Source organism: Lampetra planeri, chromosome 27 (genome assembly GCF_965212315.1).
Source record: "Lampetra planeri chromosome 27, kcLamPlan1.2.h2, whole genome shotgun sequence".
Classification (NCBI taxonomy): domain Eukaryota; kingdom Metazoa; phylum Chordata; class Hyperoartia; order Petromyzontiformes; family Petromyzontidae; genus Lampetra; species Lampetra planeri.
In genome coordinates, this window is record NC_136133.1 from 7,649,446 (window position 1) to 7,669,268 (window position 19,823).

Genomic DNA, 19,823 nt, shown 5'->3' on the forward strand with positions numbered 1-19,823 from the left:
CGAGGCCTCCACCACCACCACACTACCGGCTTCCACTCCACACATCTCATCAGCGAGCCCTCCACCACCACCACACTACCGGCTTCCACTCCACACAGCTCATCAGTGAGCCCTCCACCACCACCACACTACCGGCTTCCACTCCACACAGCTCATCAGCGAGCCCTCCACCACCACCACACTACCGGCTTCCACTCCACACATCTCATCAGCGAGCCCTCCACCACCACCACACTACCGGCTTCCACTCCACACATCTCATCAGCGAGCCCTCCACCACCACCACACTACCGGCTTCCACTCCACACATCTCATCAGCGAGCCCTCCACCACCACCACCACACTACCGGCTTCCACTCCACACATCTCATCAGCGAGCCCTCCACCACCACCACACTACCGGCTTCCACTCCACACAGCTCATCAGCGAGGACACCAGGGGCACGAGTGGAGGAGACTCGGAGATTCCTCCTGTGGGCGACTGCGGCTACGAACACCACGGCCATAGAACCTCGCACTGCTGTGAATGGGTAAGTGGGTGTGGGGTGTGAATGGGTGGGTGGGTGTGTGATTGGGTGAGTGGGTGTGGGGGGTGTGAGTGGGTGGGGGTGTACCTGCAAATCACCAACTCACATAGCAACTGGACGGCTCAATCACTTCGAACTCAATCTCGACTCGTTGCTCTTCAGGGGAAGAGGGGAGGGGTCTGGGGGGAGGAGGGGAGGGGTCTGGGGGGAGGAGGGGTCTGGGGGGAGGAGGGGTCTGGGGGGAGGGGAGGGGTCTGGGGGGAGGGGAGGGGTTTGGGGGGGGGTCTGGGGGAGGAGGGAAGGGGTCTGGGGGGGGGGTCTGGGGGGGGTACAGGAGGTGGGAGTACTGCACGTGGCTGACATTACTCCCCCCCCACCCCTCTCCCCCCACGTCCCTGCTGTTCAGGAATTCACATCTGTGAGCAGTTATGGAAACTCAGAGACAGATATATAGACACACTTTTAATCAAGCGACAGAGCCACTTTCACTTGTACAGGGCGTGGACACACACAGACGGCGAGACACTCCGAGACTCACCGTGAGTGAGAGTCCTCACTGTCTGTTTACTTTGAGTCTCAAGACTCGTGCTCAGGAGGGTCCTGCCAGGCTTGTCACACCACTACGGCGTGATGCTGCTGCTTTGCGATCCCAGTTGAGAGATTTTCAGTGAACGTCATCGGCATTGTGGATGTGGCCTAGCCCCAATACCAGTTCCACTGGGTGTGGGGCTTTAGCTCTGGAAGGAGGAAACCGGAGGACACCAATGCGGCAGACGGAGAAACACAAGCTCCACACAGAGAAGCGACGTCGAACCCACGCGCCGCTTCTGTGATGTTCGTGCTGCGATGGACGCGCACCGATCGCCGTGCGTTCACCCTCGACAAAGCAAACATCACGAGGGACGCTGCGAGATTTGGCCACCGCTGGTTTTATTCAAACATCTCCGAGTTCACACGAGGGACGGACGGCGGGCGCGTGGGTGGATGGGTGTGGTGTGTGACCGTGTGTGACCGTGCGGTGCGCGTGCGGTGCGAGTGGCGAGGCGAAGTGGTGCCGGTGAGCGAGGCGAGCGCTAGCTCTGGATGAGGCCCTTGGCCCGGTAGGCGAACGCGTAGAGGCCGACGCCGACCAGCGCCGCCACCACCTCCGTGGCCACGAGCGGCCCGCCCCACACGCCCTGCCGCACCGCACACCACACCGTTACACAGCCATACATACACACCGTTACACAGCCATACACACACCACACACCGTTACATGGCAATACACACAGCACACCGTTACACAGCCATACACACACCACACCACGCCACACCGTTGCATAGCCATACACACAGCACACCGATACACAGCCATACACACACCACACCACGCCACACCGTTACACAGCCATACACACAGCACACACCATTACATAGCCATACACACAGCACACACCATTACACAGCCATACACACAGCACACACCATTACACAGCCATACACACAGCACACACCATTACACAGCCATACACACAGCACACACCATTACATAGCCATACACACAGCACACACCATTACACAGCCACACACAGCACACACCATTACACAGCCATACACACAGCACACACCATTACATAGCCATACACACAGCACACACCATTACACAGCCATACACACAGCACACACCGTTACATAGCCATACACACAGCACACACCATTACATAGCCATACACACAGCACACACCATTACATAGCCATACACACAGCACACACCATTACATAGCCATACACACAGCACACACCATTACATAGCCATACACACAGCACACACCGTTACACAGCCATACACACAGCACACCATTACATAGCCATACACACAGCACACACCGTTACACAGCCATACACACAGCACACACCATTACATAGCCATACACACACCACACACCGTTACACAGCCATACACACAGCACACCGATACATAGCAATACACACAGCACACACCATTACATAGCCATACACACAGCACACACCATTACATAGCCATACACACACCACACACCGTTACACAGCCATACACACAGCACACCGATACATAGCAATACACACAGCACACCACACCGTTACACAGCCACACACACCACACCACGCCACACCATTACATAGCCATACACACAGCACACCGATACACAGCCATACACACAGCACACACCATTACATAGCCATACACACACCACACCGTTACACAGCCATACACACAGCACACCGATACATAGCAATACACACACACCACACGGATACATGGTAATACACACACACCGTGATGTAGCAATACACACACCACACCGTTTCATAGCCATACACACACCACACCAAGCCACACCATTACATAGCCATACACACAGCACACACCATTACATAGCCATATACACACACACCATTACATAGCCATACACACACCACACAGATACATAGCAATACACACACACCACACTGATACATGGTAATACACACACCGTTACGTAGCAATAAACACATCACACCATTACGTGCTCTATATATGTGTTCATACATGTTTTTACGCGTGTGTTTGTACAAGGAGCAGAGGGCAGAGGAGCGATGCAACAACGAGCGGAGCCACAGGGCGGATTTGTGTAAGCTTGAGTGTGTGAGTGTGTAGGCGTGTGTGAGTGTGTAGACTTGTGAGTGTGTAGACTTGTGCGTGTGTGTAGGCGTGTGAGTGTGTAAGCGTGAGTGTGTGAGTGTGTGAGTGTGTAGGCGCGTGTGAGTGTGTAGACTTGTGCGAGTGGAGGCGTGCGAGTGTGTAGGCGTGTGTGAGTGTGTAGGCGTGTGTGTGTGAGTGTGTAGGCGTGTGTGTGTGAGTGTGTAGGCGTGTGAGTGTGTGAGTGTAAGTGTGTGTGTAGGCGTGTGTGTGTAGGCGTGTGTGTGTGTAGACTTGTGCGAGTGGAGGCGTGCGAGTGTGTAGGCGTGTGCGTGTGTGTAGGCGTGTCAGTGTGTAGGCGTGTGTGAGTGTGTAGGCGTGTGAGTGTGTAGGCGTGTGCGCGTGTGTAGGCGTGTGTGTGTAGGTGTGTGTGTAGGCGTGTGTGTGTACACGTCTGCACTCACCCTGTGTTCCACTGCTACGACGAAGAGCGGGCTGATGTCAGACACATCCTCCTTGTTCCTCTGCGCCTACAAACGTCATCAACACCACCAGCACCATCAACATCAGCACCACCAACATTAATCACCACCATAACCACTATCACCACCACTTAGTGCAATGAGTGACAGTGTAGCCGCGATTGACGTTGCACTCCGCTATGATGTTGTATTGCGCTATGACAGTGCTCACTGCTATGATGGTGTACGATGGCGGTGTACGCCGCTATGATGGTGTACGCCGCTATGATGTTGTATTGCGCTATGACAGTGCACACTATGATGGTGTACGATGGCGGTGTACGGTAATGCGTGGCAATGCGTGGCGGCACGGGGCGTCGCACCTTGCGCAGGGCGCTGTAGGCCTCCTCGTCGTAGAAGCGCACCGCGTGTGTGCCGCTGCGTGCCGTGCGGTGAGGCTCGCTCCACGACACCTGGGGGGTGGGATGGCGGGGGGAGGGGACACAGTGCCGCGGACTTTTAGCTCTCGTTTTTGTTCGGAATCGACGCGACCCAGTATCCTCTAGGCCGGTAGCCGCAGTACTGCCAGATGTGATCCGCGTCGCTCAAATCGTCCGTACGAGAGACATCATGACCCCACGTTACACACCACGCACAGGCAAACAGATGGACACGGACGGACCAAGACACACGGATGCAGCTAAAACAGCCGCTCATTTACCCGTAGCCGGATGGCGTTATTTACAAAGACGAGGCGTCTGCCTCTGTCGGACCACTTCGGGTGAGCGCCGAGGGCCGGGCTAGACGGCGTCACGTGACCTCGTCCCCCGGGACGGTCTTCCCACCGGAGTCCAGCGGCGCTGGGCGGCCGTTGTGGCCCTCCGGCAGAGGTCGCAAACGGGTTTTGATTCCTTACCCGTACCCGGCCGCACCAGGGTCGCAAATGGGTACCCGTACCCGTACCCGGCCGGGAACGGGTACCCGTTCCCTACCCGTACCCGTACCCTACCCGAAATGAGTGACAAACGGTGACTCACCAGTGACTCACGGCCTACCCCGTACCCGTACCCGGCCGGGTAGCCGGGTATCGGGTAGGGTACGGGTATCGGGTACCCGGTTGCAACCTCTGCCCTCCGGCCAGCTCACCTGGTAGCGGCCCACGTCCTGGCCCTTGGTGACGGGGAACTGCTTCCCGTCCACGTCGGCGTACAGCGCCACGTTCTGGGCCTCGCTGCCGCAGTACAGCGAGACCTCGACGATGAACACGGTGTCCGTGGCCAGCACGCCGTCGCTCGTGCTGTACGAGGACGACACCACCGCGGGGTCCGCACACAGCTCCCCTACACAGAGGCGGAATCGTGGGGGGGGGGGGGGGGGGGGGCACGGTCAGTGTGGGGGTCACGCAGAGTGGCGGAGAGCAACCTGCCATTGTACGAGTGTACGTCAGAGGTCGCAACCGGGTACCCCGTACCCTACCCAATATCTGGTGCGGCCGGGTACGGGTACGGGTAGGCCGTGAGTCACTGGTGAGTAACCGTTTGTCACTCATTTCGCAACGTCTTGTCTCTTCTCACAATTCAAGTTCCTAGAATCAACCCACCCGCACCTGCAACATGGCTTCATCCCAGAGGTCGCAATGGGGTACCCGATACCCGTACCCTACCCGATACCCGGCCGGGTACGGGTAGCCGGGTATCTGGTAGGGTACGGGTACGGTTACCCGTTTGCGACCCTGGTGCGGCCGGGTACGGGTAAGGAATCAAAACACGTTTGCGACCTTTGGTGTACGTTGAACTTATTTCGCAGCGTACGTAGCCAATCGTGCCAATCGGTGGTGCGAGGGAAGGATAACAAACGATAAACAAACATACTCTTAGGTTTTTTCGGTAAAGTCACATAGGTAATAAAATAAAAAAAATAAAAGTAAAATAAAAAATCACGACTTTTCGGAGGCAACACAAGCTTCCGTCTTCAGGTGGAACCGTCACAGCACGATTGCTGCATCAAGTTTACGATTGGTCCTTCTTGGTTCTTTCGGTAAAGTCAAGTAGAAGGGAAATAATAAAATAATAAAAATAAAACATTATAAAATAATTCTCACGACGTTTCGGCCACAACGCAAGCAGCCATCCTCAGGTGAAGAACAGGTCTGTCGGGGAGCGTTTCAGACGCTGTCTTTCCGACAGACCTGTTCTTCACCTGAGGACGGCTGCTTGCGTTGTGGCCGAAACGTCGTGAGAATTATTTTATTATGTTTTATTTTTATTATTTATTATTTCCCTTCTACGTGACTTTACCGAAAGAACCAAGAAGATGAATCCCTGCAGTCACGAAAGCTTTAAATCGAAACTGTACTTGATACAGCAATCGTGCTGTGACGGAAGCTTGTGTTGCCTCCGAAACGTCGTGATTTTTTATTTTACTTTTATTAATTTAAATTTTATTTCATTTTACCTACGTGACTTTACCTAAAAAACCTAAGAGTATGAATCCTTGCAGTCACGAAAGCTTCAAATCTAGGATAAACCAACAGCAGTTCCAAATAAACAAATTTTCAATCTAGATTACCGGTAGTCCCCGAGTAACGATGGTCTGACTTACGATATTTCGATCTTACGATGGCGATATGACAAAATTGCCATCAACAACCTAACATCGTTCAAGTATGCAGACGATAGACAGAATCTTGGTGAGTACAGTACAATGTGATACGTTACGATACGTAAAATACATGTATGATACGTAGCTTTAGCGATTTCATTTTAGGGTTACCACGATATGATACGTTCAATGCATGTTAAAAGTTGTTTTTATGGCAGATTGGATTGTTTCCTGAAAAAACTTTCTATTAAATTGCAGTTCATATAGGTAGGCTAAGAATTTACCTTGGTTTTTTTAAATTTACATTATACCGCGCAATACAGTATTGCAATTAATAAATACATACAGTATATAGTTTATACAGTACACTACTGTAAATGTATCTGTTTTGCTAAATTATCACCATTCTTTTAGACTCCTGGACCGGCTAGGCCAGGGGTCGGCAACCAAAATAACAAGAAGAGCCATTTCTTTCCAATTCGGTACAAAATTCAGTATTTCAAGAGCCGCAATGCATCTATGTACATACTGTACATACGTACATATCGTCAAGAAGCAGCCCGCAAAGAGCCGCATGCGGCTCCGGAGCCGTAGGTTGCCGACCCCTGGGCTAGGCCATCTTCGACTTACGATATTTTCGACTTACGTAGTAACGCATCTCCATCATAAGTAGAGGACTGCCTGTATTTACAAGTGCATGAGGTCCAGTGGCTTCCTCTTATTGGAAGAGCGTTCCAGACGACCGCAGAAGCGCATCGAAAAGCGCGCGATGTGGTGACCGTATTTGTTCGATGGCCAGCCAAAAGCCGCGATGATGTGTAGGAGCAAGTGCTGTTAGCGAGCACCTCTGAAGACCCATACACCCACAGAGAGACCCACAGCTTGACAGAGACACAGAGTCAGAGAGACAGGCGACTCACATAGATACACAGATGGACACACACACAGGCTCATGTGGAGGCCCACTGAGACCCGTATGGTCGTAGACATGCACACAATACACCTAATGATTCCCTCTCTTGAGTTAAACCCACACTGTGTATTTGTTGTGAATGTGTCCGAATTAAAACGCGGTGTTCGAGTAAGGTTGGGTCAATGATTCACGGCTGCGACAATCCACTGCAGGATCAAGGCATCCCCACGATATGTCGGTCGTGAGGGGTTCTCTGACCATACTTCACCATGCTGGTCACGCCCTACTCTAAAGCAGAATAACCAAGCAGATAAATCCCACATCTCTCTCTCTCTCTCTGCACATATAAAACATAAGTATTTGTTTGACACATCCGTCAGCCCCACACACACACACGGCCATCTGGGAAGGCATCATCTCAGCAGCAACAGCAGAAGCGTTGGTTGATCAACACATGCAAAACTCGGGAGCGGTTTCGACATTAAGTGTCTCATCAACAGCAGAGTCAGTCGCGCTGATTGAACCAATGCTGGCGACACAGCCAGGGGTTCAAAGGCGAGGTCCCCCCTATCTCTGTTCGACACCGACACACAACACACAACACCAACACAGCTGCTGCTGCTACTACTGCTGCTGCTACCACTACGCAAGTGATGCCCCTTAGCGCCGCGTTACCTCGCCCAGAGCCCGAACCCGGGGGCCCGAGACATAGAAACCCCGGGTCTGGGTCCAGATCCTACAGCCCGGGACCTGGGACCAGTGACCCAGAGGCCGTGACCTGAGACACGTGACCCAGAGGCCGGACCTGGACCCGTGACCCAGAGCCCGAACCTGGGACCCGTGACCCAGAGCCGGGCCCTGGCTCCCCACGACTCAGACTTGGCCACGTCACCACTCTGCACCCCGAGGGGGGGGGGACAGGCTCCCACTTCCCCCTCCATCTCCTGCCTCATCAACCTTCCTCCTCGTCCGTTCTCCCTCCACAGCCTCACCCGAGGCGAGCGCCACGGAGGCGGCGAAGAGGAGGCATCTCACGATCGCCCCCATTCGCTGTCCGCTCCTGCTCCTGCTGCTGCTGCACCGCGACTCCATCTTCATGCTGATGCTCGTGGCTGGCGGAAGCGGAAGTGCTTCACTCCCAGCATGCAGTGCCAGCGCTGACTCCACCCCCCTCCTGCCGTCACGCGCCACGTGGTCGCCACTTCCGCCCACGTGGTGGGTGGGGGGGGTTTAACACAATCGAAATCCTGATAATCGATTCCAGATTTGAAGCTTTCGTGACTGCAAGGATTCATATTCTTGGGTTTTTTCGGTAAAGTCACGTAGGTAAAACATCAAAATTAATAAAAGTAAAATAAAAAATAAAATAAAAATCACGCCGTTTCGGAGGTAACACAAGCCTCCGTCTTCAGGTGGAACCGTCACAGCACGCTTGCTGTATCAAGTAAATGAGAAATTCCAAGAGATCCGACCCCGTATATATACTGGTTGAGGGGGGAGGAGCCAGGGCAGGCCCCTGGATAGATTCCACCTGAAGACGGGGAGGCTTGTGTTGCCTCCGAAACGTCGTGATTTTTATTTTATTTTACTTTTATTAATTTTATTTTTTTACCTACGTGACTTTACCGAAAAAACCCAAGAATATGAATCCTGATCATTGTTTTTTTACCCTTTTATCTGGCAACAAAACCGACACTTTTTTTTTACAAGGAGTCATGTTTGCATAGACCACAATACCTGCAGTTGTAATACAAACAAAAAACACAACTCTGATAATGTATGCACTGTCCTTGATTATCAGAGTTGTGTTTTTTGTTTGTATTACGACTGCAGGTATTGTGGTCTATGCAAACATGACTTCTTGTAAAAAAAAGTGTCAGTTTTGTTGCCAGATAGAAGGGTAAAAAAACAATTATATTTTTTCTTCTGGCAAATGAGGTTCCAACAGTGTAAATCGGAGTCCTGTTACGGGCGTTTATTTTTAATGTACAGTCGATGATATATAAAGCTCTTCTATTTTTCTCCATATCACAGATGGGTACGGGGGTCTCCGGGACGTTACAAGAAACAATGCAAAAGCACGATAGGCGTGAAAAGTATAGGAAAGGTGAAAACTAATTTCACTTAAAAAAAATATACAAATAAAATGAAAGTTATTTTTTTCTTGTACCAGATACAGCCCACTGAGCTTATGAACTTATTTTTCAATTGCGACCTGGCCACAAATGATAGCTCAACAAAGTGGCTTATCGTGTGGAAATGTTTAGGAGCAAAATAATCAAAATACCAACCTCTGACTTGGGGTACACTCACCTGATTCACACAACTGGAATACACCCACCTGATTCACACAACTGGAATACACTCACCTGATTCACACAACTGGAATACACTCACCTGATTCACACAACTGGAATACACTCACCTGATTCACACAACTGGAATACACTCACCTGATTCACACAACTGGAATACACTCACCTGATTCACACAACTGGAATACACTCACCTGATTCACACAACTGGAATACACTCACCTGATTCACACAACTGGAATACACTCACCTGATTCACACAACTGGAATACACCCACCTGATTCACACAACTGGAATACACTCACCTGATTCACACAACTGGAATACACCCACCTGATTCACACAACTGGAATACACTCACCTGATTCACACAACTGGAATACACTCACCTGATTCACACAACTGGAATACACCCACCTGATTCACACAACTGGAATACACTCACCTGATTCACACAACTGGAATACACTCACCTGATTCACACAACTGGAATACACTCACCTGATTCACACAACTAGAATACACTCACCCGATTCACACACCTGGAATACACTCATCAGTCTCCCTCACCACTCACTCGTCCTCGCACACAGGACATTTCAATCATGTTTATTGATTACAAATCGAACGCGGATCATTAGCTACAGCTACCAATTAAATTACCGACAATCAATCAATACATTAAAGCGATCATGGATCACCCCTGGAAGGGCGAGGTTTAGCAATCAATACATTAAAGCGATCATGAACCGCCGCAAGAAAGGAACGTTTTGGCGGATAAATGCCTGTTGCACTACCACATTACGGCCAGACGATAGCAGTACAGCAATACGGTGCATTGACAGTTGATTTCGTCTCGTATACAATGGGAAATCTCCGGCTTGTTCCCAGATGAAGCCAAAATCTCAATCATCAGACTCACAGAGACCCACAGACTCGCACAAAGACTCACCAACTCACACTGACACAGGGAGCCACAGAGACATACAGAGTCCCATAGATTCACACAGAGCCCACAGACTCACAGAGAGCCACAGACAGAGAGCCACGGTCTCACAGAGAAAGCCACGGACTCACACAGAGAAAGGCACAGACTCACACAGAGAAAGCCACAGACTCACACAGAGAAAGCCACAGACTCACACAGAGAAAGCCACAGACTCACACAGAGAAAGCCACAGACTCACACAGAGAAAGCCACAGACTCACACAGAGAAAGCCACAGACTCACACAGAGAGGCACAGACTCACACAGAGAGACACAGACTCACACAGCGAAAGCCACAGACTCACACAGAGAGGCACAGACTCACACAGCGAAAGGCACAGACTCGCACAGAGAAAGCCACAGACTCACACAGAGAAAGCCACAGACTCACAGAGAGACACAGACTCATACAGAGAAAGCCACAGACTCACACAGAGAAAGCCACAGACTCACACAGAGAGGCACAGACTCACACAGAGAAAGGCACAGACTCACACAGAGAAAGGCACAGACTCACACAGAGAGGCACAGACTCACACAGAGAGGCACAGACTCACACAGAGAAAGGCACAGACTCACACAGAGAGGCACAGACTCACACAGAGAGGCACAGACTCACACAGAGAAAGCCACAGACTCACACAGAGAGCCACAGACTCACACAGAGAGGCACAGACTCACACAGAGAAAGCCACAGACTCACACAGAGAGGCACAGACTCACACACAGAGGCACAGACTCACACAGAGAAAGCCACGGTCTCACACAGAGAGGCACAGACTCACACAGAGAGGCACAGACTCACACAGAGAAAGCCACGGTCTCACACAGAGAGCCACAGACTCACAAAGAGAGGCACAGACTCACACAGAGGCACAGACTCACACAGAGAAAGCCACGGTCTCACACAGAGAGGCACAGACTCACACAGAGAGGCACAGACTCACACAGAGAAAGCCACGGTCTCACACAGAGGCACAGACTCACACAGAGAGGCAGACTCACACAGAGAGACACAGACTCACACAGAGAAAGCCACAGACTCACAGAGAGGCACAGACTCACACAGAGAAAGCCACAGACTCACACACAGAGCCACGGACTCACACAGAGAGGCACATACTCACACAGAGCCAGACTCGTGAAGTCAGGCTCTCGCGAGTAATATGAGCCAAGTCTCGCTGGTGACGACGTCGTGTTTAGGATGCCTGGTCAAGTCGCCGCGACTTTCAGCAATTCAGGCAGTGACACCGAGAACCCTACGTGTAGCATAATGCCACGGCACCCTCCGGCACCCTCGCAAGAGGCAATGACGTCAGTAGTGTTTTGGATGCAGGACCCTGCTGTTGTGTTAATTCGTGTGCCATGAAGAAGGGCCATTGCCCGAAACGTCGCCTAGTGTATACTTTTGCTTTAAGCCGGCCTCGTAATTAAGCTGTCCGTTCTGTGTGATGCCGTATCGTCCTGCTGTGATGCCGGGCCACGCCATTAGTGTTGAGGACGATTGCCCCGGCGTAGTTTGTGACGTAGCCCGCGTCGGAGTGTCACATGTTCGGCACGTGACGTGTTTGCAGTCACAATCGCTACGAGTCACAGTCGTAGTGATTCTCTAGTCATCACTGCCACCAGCTGCCTCTGTGTGGTGTGCCGTCTCTGTGTCATCTCCGCGATGCCATCTCTGTGCCGTCACTGTCTGTGCGGCGTGTTGACATCTCTCCCATGGTGTGTCGTCTCTGTGTCGTCTCTGTGTCGTCTCTGTGTCGTCTCTGTGTCGTCTCTGTGTCGTCTCTGTGTCGTCTCTGTGTCGTCACTGTGTCGTCTCTGTGTCGTCACTGTGTCGTCTCTGTGTCGTCACTGTGTCGTCTCTCTCCCGTCTCTGTGTCGTCACTGTGTCGTCTCTGTCCCATCTCTGTGTCGTCACTGTGTCGTCACTGTGTCGTCTCTGTGTCGTCTCTGTGTCGTCTCTGTGTCGTCTCTCTCCCGTCTCTGTGCCGTCACTGTCCCTGCGGCGTGCCGCCTTCTCTCCCGCGGCGTGCCGTCTCCGCGCCGTCCCCCTCGCGCCGTGGCCCCGGCACGTCGTAGTAGTCCACGTGTGCGCCGCTGCGGAAGGAGTCTGCCCGCAGCAGGCGCAGCAGGGCACGCGCCGAGTCGCGGGGGTCCACCAGCGCCCCTGCAGCACGAGACTTCTCCAGCCGCCCCCGGAGCCCCGCGTCGCCCGTCCGCACGCACGCCTCCGCCTGCATGTCTGTGTCCATCGGACCTGTGCGGGGGGGGGGGGGGGGGGAAGGTGAGGGGTTATGAGAAGCGTGATAGCTCCCTTGGTGCCGTCACAAACTCTGTCCTGGTGAGCACGGCTCAACTTGATGACTGATACGGTGAGTATCATGGTGCGTGTGGTATGGTGATTGAGTAGCACGGGATCATGGTGAGTCCATTGAGTGTCGTGGTGCGGAGATCGTGGTGTCTGTTGGCCCCCTCGCGTTTACTCAGGAAAGCCTCACTCAGTCTCGTGACTATCTCCAGGAGGGTCTTGCCAAGTTTGTCGCAGTAGGGGGCGGTGTTGCTGCTTTGTGTATCATTCTAGTTGTGTATTTCGCAGTGTAAATGTCGATGGCCACTGTGAGTAAAGCAAACGGCGCATGCGATGTGTGTGCTTAATACACAACGCAGTATTAACGAGGGCAGCCGCTGGATTTGAAGGCAAAACCTGACTGTTGTTGGTTTGTTAGTATTGGCACGTGTGTTGGTACGAGTGTTGGTGCGTGTGTGTTGGACGCTACTGGGCAGTTGGAGGCAGTCGCCCTCCAACAACAACGGAGGGCGGAGGAGCGACGCTCACAACAACGAGCGGAGCGCCGGGTGGCTAAAGCACAGCAAGTTGGCACAGTAGGGGGCACAGGTGGTGCATCAGCCAGTCATCTCGGTCATCTCGGTCAGTCGACCCGTGGCACCTGGGTCTGTCCCGTGACCTCCTGTCAGCGGGCGTTCGACACTTCACGTGGCCTCAAGGTGCACATGGCCTGGCACAAGCGTCGTGGTGACGTCACCGCCACTTAGTGGCGAATGGCGGTTGTTGTTGTTGGATTGCGTGTTGAATGCTGTCGTAAGCAGGGCGACCGCACCGGGAGCGTAGTTAAGGACCCGCACGTGCGGCTCCTCGGTTGCCACGACGACGTGCAGCATGTCTCTGGCTGCGCGTGACGAGCAGTACGGAGCCCAGCTCGGGTACGGAGTGATGGCGCACAGAGAGCTCACGTTAATCACCATGGCAACGCGTCCTACACACATACACACACATAGCTCACGTTAATCACCATGGCAACGCGTCCTACACACATACACAGCTCACGTTAATCACCATGGCAACGCGTCCTACACACATACACAGCTTACGTTAATCACCATGGCAACGCGTCCTACACACATACACACACACAGCTCACGTTAACCACCATGGCAACGCGTCCTACGCACATACACACAGCTCACGTTAATCACCATGGCAACGCGTCCTACACACATACACAGCTTACGTTAATCACCATGGCAACGCGTCCTACACACATACACACAGCTCACGTTAATCACCATGGCAACGCGTTCTACACACACACACAGCTCACGTTAATCACCATGGCAACGCGTCCTACACACATACACAGCTTACGTTAATCACCATGGCAACGCGTCCTACACACATACACACAGCTCACGTTAATCACCATGGCAACGCGTCCTACACACATACACACAGCTCACGTTAATCACCATGGCAACGCGTCCTACACACATACACACACACACAGCTCACGTTAATCACCATGGCAACGCGTCCTACACACATACACACACACAGCTCACGTTAATCACCATGGCAACGCGTCCTACACACATACATAGCTCATGTTAATCACCATGGAAACGCGTTCTACACACATACACACACACAGCTCACGTTAACCACCATGGCAACGCGTCCTACACACATACAGCGCATGTTAATCACCATGGCAACGCGTTCTACACACACACAGCTCACAATAATCACCGTAGCAACACGCCCTTCACACAGAACTCACATTAATCACCGTGGAAATATTGCCCTACACACATACACACACACACACCCTCACGTCCTTTCACCTGAGGGACCCTCATCCCCCCCGGTCCCCTCAGCCTCCCCGGGGCCCTGGAACCAGCGTAGTGCGGCTGCTGCGAGGAGCAGGGGGGCGGCCACGTTGAGCTGGAGGTGGCGGCACAGGGGGGCCCACTCGGCCGTCGTCACGTCCCTCACGCGCCGGCTCACGTCCCCCAGCGAGCCTGGGGGGGGTACAGAGGTCACAAACGGGTTTTGATTCCGCACCCGTACCCAGAGGTCGCAACCGGGTACCCGATACCCGTACCCTACCTGATACCCGGCTACCCGTACCCGGCCGGGTACGGGTAGCCGGGTATCGGGTAGGGTACGGGTATCGGGTACCCGATTGCGACCTCTGGGAGGGTCACAGTTGGGGGGTGAGCACAGGAAGGGGGTCACAATGAAGGAGTCGCGGTGAGGGGGGCACAGTGTGGGGAGGAACACAGCAGAGGGGTGGGCACAGTAAGGGGGTCACAGTGAGGGGGGCAATATAATTATGGTGGGGGTGGTGGCGACGCTCACAACGAGCGGAGCGCGGGCGGCTAAAAGGCAGCGAGTTGGCGCAGTGGGGAGCACAGGTGGTGCATCTTCCAGTGATTTAGGTCAAATAACCCATAGCACCTCGGTCTGTCCCATTATCTCCTGCCAGGAGTGAACCTTCAGCACTTCACGAGGCGCTTGTGCGCCGTGGTGACGTCACCACCACTTGGTGGTGACGTCACCACCACTTAGTGGTGAACGGCGGTTGTTGTTGTATGTGAATGTGTGCAAGTGTAGTTGTGTACAAAGACAAAGATCCCCCGTATAGTCTTAACAGACTGTAGGGGCAAGTGCTGTTAGCGAGCACCTATGAAGGCCGGAACGGTACACGAGGGGGTGGGTGGCCAGCACCACGCCCGACCGCCTTTGTCTCCCCAGTGGCGATGTTTACACACCGCACCAGGTACTCATTTGAGGCTGAGTCGACCTAGGGGAGGTCCAGGACCGGTTCCGATAATCGTCACTGGTGTTGGCCGTGAGCGAGAATCGAACCCGGATCACATGGTTCATAGTGCAGCGCAGCGCTAACCACTACACCACCGCCCCCCCCCCCCCAGTGTAGGTGTGCACACTCACACATTCACACACAAAGGCGGTCGGGCACGATGCTGGTCACCCACCCTGATGTGTACCATTCTGCCCTACAGAGGTGCTTGCCGGGGATCTGTGACTGTGGTACCAATTGAGTTGCCTGGACCGTGACGCTGGCACACAACGGCTGCTCTTGCGAATGACGTCACTGGGATCCTTCATGTCCTCTGTGAGTCGACCAGACGGCGTGTGTTGTTATTACGATGTTCAGGGTTAACACACGCAACCGCGGCGGCCATTCCGGTTAATAAGCCGCGAACCTCTGGGCCAAGCGGTAAAACGAGCTGCGGCCGGGTCACTGCATAACCGCACCCCCATTGGCGCAAAGCCAGTGGGGGACATTCAACATTTCCATGGCAGGGCCGAGAATGCCCATCCCAGGAACAGGCCGGGCCAGGCCCAGCACGGACCAGTGGTGACGCGGCGGTGTGTGGGGCGGCGGTGTGTGTGGCGGCGGTGTGTGGGGCGGCCCCTACCGGCGTTGTTCAGCACCAGCAGCCGCCTGTATCGACCCGGCTCCTGGGTCCTGAGAGCCGCCTCCAGCGCCTGAAGGCCCTCGGGGCCCTCCAGGTCAGCGGCCACGCACAGCAAGCGCAGGCAGCCCCCAGGGCAGCTCACCAACAGGGATCCCTTCTCCTCTTGGGGCCCCTTCTCCTCTTGGGGCCCCCCCGTCTCATCTCGGGGTCCCCTTTCCTCCAGGGGCTCGCCCCCCACGCAGCCCTGCCCCCCTGGCTCCTGCGGGGGCCCCCCGTGCCGCTGGGTGAGGAGGCGGTGGGCCAGGAGGCACAGGGGCCCCAGGGAGCGCGCCGAGAGGAGGAGGAGGGAGCCGGGGCCCAGGATCTCGGTGCTCAGGAGCTCTGCGAAGGCCGCTCCGAAGCCTCGCGAGGCCCCCGTGAGGACGCAGAGCCAGGGGCCTGCGGGGCACCGCACCGTGATACCGCCACGTCCCTCAATCACCACCATACTCCTTACCATGATACCACGTCCCTCAATCACCACCATACTCCTCACCATGGCATTCAATCACTCACCATGATACGTCACTCAATCACCACGATACTCACCATGATACCACATCCCTCAATCACCACCATACTTACCACGACATTCAATCACGCACCATGATACCACGCCCCTCAAACACCATAGCACACTCACCACCATACTCAATAACCATGATACGATACTCAATCACACACCATACTCACCAGGAGATTCAGTCATTCACCATGATGAGACTCACCCAGAGGTCGCAATCGGGTACCCGATACCTGTACCCTACCCGATACCCGGCTACCCGTACCCAGCCGGGTACGGGTAGCCGTTTGCGACCCTGGTGCGGCCGGGTACGGGTAGGCCGTGAGTCACTGGTGAGTAACCGTTTGTCACTCATTTCCCAACGTCTTGTCTCTTCTCACAATTCAAGTTCTTAGAATCAACCCACCCGTGCCTGCAACATGGCTTCATCCCAGAGGTCGCAATCGTGTACCCGATAACCATACCCTACCTAATACCCAGCTACCCATACCCGGCCGGGTATCGGGTACGGGTACCCGTACCCTACCCGGCCGGGTACGGGTACCCGTTTGAGACCCTGGTGCGGCCGGGTACGGGTAAGGAATCAAAACCCATTTGCGACCTCTGCACTCACCACGAGTCTCTTTCAACACAATATTCACCACAATTTCAAGTGACCACGTGAGTAGGGCTGGAAATGGGGAGAAATTACTCGAGGGGGGAATTCTCTCGTAATTTCTTGGGGATTCATGATTCCCACCCACCCCCATCTGAGAAGAGGAGCTTCGGTCCGTGTGGGTCTCTGAGCGTGTCCGTGGGTCTCTGTGTATGTCTGTGGGTCTCTGTGCGTGTCTCTGGGTCTCTGTGTGTGTCTGTGGGTCTCTGTGTGTCTGTGGGTCTCTGTGTGTCTGTGGGTCTCTGTGCGTGTCTGTGGGTCTCTGTGCGTGTCTGTGGGTCTCTGTGTGTCTGTGGGTCTCTGTGTGTGTCTGTGGGTCTCTGTGCGTGTCTGTGGGTCTCTGTGCGTGTCTGTGGGTCTCTGTGTGTCTGTGGGTCTCTGTGTGTGTCTGTGGGTCTCTGTGTGTGTCTGTGGGTCTCTGTGCGTGTCTGTGGGTCTCTGTGTGTGTCTGTGGGTCTCTGTGTGAGTCTGTGGGTCTCTGTGCGTGTCTGTGGGTCTCTGTGCGTGTCTGTGGGTCTCTGTGCGTGTCTGTGGGTCTCTATGCGTGTCTGTGGGTCTCTGTGCGTGTCTGTGGATCTCTGTGTGTGTCTGTGGGTCTCTGTGTGAGTCTGTGGGTCTCTGTGCGTGTCTGTGGGTCTCTGTGCGTGTCTGTGGGTCTCTGTGCGTGTCTGTGGGTCTCTGTGTGAGTCTGTGGGTCTCTGTGTGTGTCTGTGGGTCTCTGTGTGTGTCTGTGGGTCTCTGTGCGTGTCTGTGGGTCTCTGTGCGTGTCTGTGGGTCTCTGTGTGTGTCTGTGGGTCTCTGTGTGAGTCTGTGGGTCTCTGTGCGTGTCTGTGGGTCTCTGTGCGTGTCTGTGGGTCTCTGTGCGTGTCTGTGGGTCTCTGTGCGTGTCTGTGGGTCTCTGTGTGTCTGTGGGTCTCTGTGCGTGTCTGTGGGTATCTGTGCATGTCTGTGGGTCTCTGTGCGTGTCTGTGGGTCTCTGTGCGTGTCTGTGAGTCTCTGTGCGTGTCTGTGGGTCTCTGTGCGTGTCTGTGGGTCTCTGTGCGTGTCTGTGGGTCTCTGTGCGTGTCTGTGGGTCTCTGTGCGTGTCTGTGGGTCTCTGTGCGTGTCTGTGGGTATCTGTGCGTGTCTGTGGGTCTCTGTGCGTGTCTGTGGGTCTCTGTGCGTGTCTGTGGGTCTCTGTGCGTGTCTGTGGGTCTCTGTGCGTGTCTGTGGGTCTCTGTGCGTGTCTGTGGGTCTCTGTGCGAGTCTGTGGGTCTCTGTGTGAGTCTGTGGGTCTCTGTGCGAGTCTGTGGGTCTCTGTGCGAGTCTGTGGGTCTCTGTGTGTGTCTGTGGGTCTCTGAGTGTGTCTGTGGGTCTCTGTGCGTGTCTGTGGGTCTCTGTGCGAGTCTGTGGGTCTCTGTGCGTGTCTGTGGGTCTCTGTGCGTGTCTGTGGGTCTCTGTGTGTGTCTCTGGGTCTCTGTGCGTGTCTGTGGGTCTCTGTGCGTGTCTGTGGGTCTCTGTGCGTGTCTGTGGGTCTCTGTGTGTGTCTGTGGGTCTCTGTGTGTGTCTGTAGATATCTGTGCATGTATGTGGGTCTCTGTGTGTGTCTGTGGGTCTCTGTGTGTGTCTGTGGGTCTCTGTGTGAGTCTGTGGGTCTCTGTGCGTGTCTGTGGGTCTCTGTGCGTGTCTGTGGGTCTCTATGCAAGGTTTATGTGGGTGTCTGTGGGTCTCTGTGTGTGTGTGGGTCTCTGTGCGTGTCTGTGGGTCTCTATGTGAGTCTGTGGGTCTCTGTGCGTGTCTGTGGGTCTCTATGCAAGGTTTCTGTGCGTGTCTGTGGGTCTCTGTGTGTGTGTGGGTCTCTGTGCGTGTCTGTGGGTCTCTGTGCGTGTCTGTGGGTCTCTGTGCGTGTCTGTGGGTCTCTGTGCGTGTCTGTGGGTCTTTAGATATCTTTATACACACACGTGAAATAAGTTACCTGGACCATGGAAGGCGAGGACATGTAATGAAGGGGTCTACAAACATTACATTGGTGACATACAGAGAGATAGCAACAGGCACGCGCTTATTGCGCAATCAGAGGGGAGGCTGAGCTCGTCGCTGCCTCACCTCTCGTCTCTCCTCGTGTTTGCAGCGGAGCTCCGCAACAATTTGGCGATTTTGACGATAAAAATGATTGGAATCGTACAGAAATGACATTCATGACACAGATCAGTGGAAAAATTGTAACATTTACTTTGTTTACTTTTCGCAACAGCTATTTCCATCGGAGCATGACAGGTGACTGATGATGGATATCGGTCGCCTACGCGTTCGTCTGCTGTCAGTAGGGGACTTGCGTGCGATCCCAGACTTAAAGTCATTTTGCCCTTTCACCGTTTGCCGATTTCCCAATTGTCACCGTGATGGGTCTTCGTGATAACGGACGTCACGAGGCT

At 54.0% G+C, this 19,823-nt stretch overlaps 2 protein-coding genes across 2 annotated transcripts; both read right to left on the reverse strand.

The window, feature by feature from the left end:
* Window positions 1-1,440: 1,440 nt before the first annotated feature.
* On the reverse strand, window positions 1,441-8,596 carry SSR4 (signal sequence receptor subunit 4). The gene is made up of 5 exons (XM_078607388.1): window positions 8,136-8,596; window positions 4,776-4,969; window positions 4,013-4,102; window positions 3,633-3,698; window positions 1,441-1,705 (listed from the first exon to the last, which is right to left on the reverse strand). The coding sequence occupies exons 1-5, from the start codon at window positions 8,239-8,241 to the stop codon at window positions 1,601-1,603; spliced, it is 561 nt and encodes a 186-aa protein (XP_078463514.1). The 5' UTR covers window positions 8,242-8,596; the 3' UTR covers window positions 1,441-1,600.
* Window positions 8,597-10,052: 1,456 nt separating this feature from the next.
* On the reverse strand, window positions 10,053-16,691 carry SPR (sepiapterin reductase). The gene is made up of 4 exons (XM_078607051.1): window positions 16,193-16,691; window positions 14,591-14,767; window positions 13,570-13,725; window positions 10,053-12,707 (listed from the first exon to the last, which is right to left on the reverse strand). Exons 1-4 carry the CDS (start codon window positions 16,689-16,691, stop codon window positions 12,442-12,444), a joined length of 1,098 nt encoding a protein of 365 aa, XP_078463177.1. The 3' UTR covers window positions 10,053-12,441.
* Between the last annotated feature and the right edge of the window lie 3,132 nt (window positions 16,692-19,823).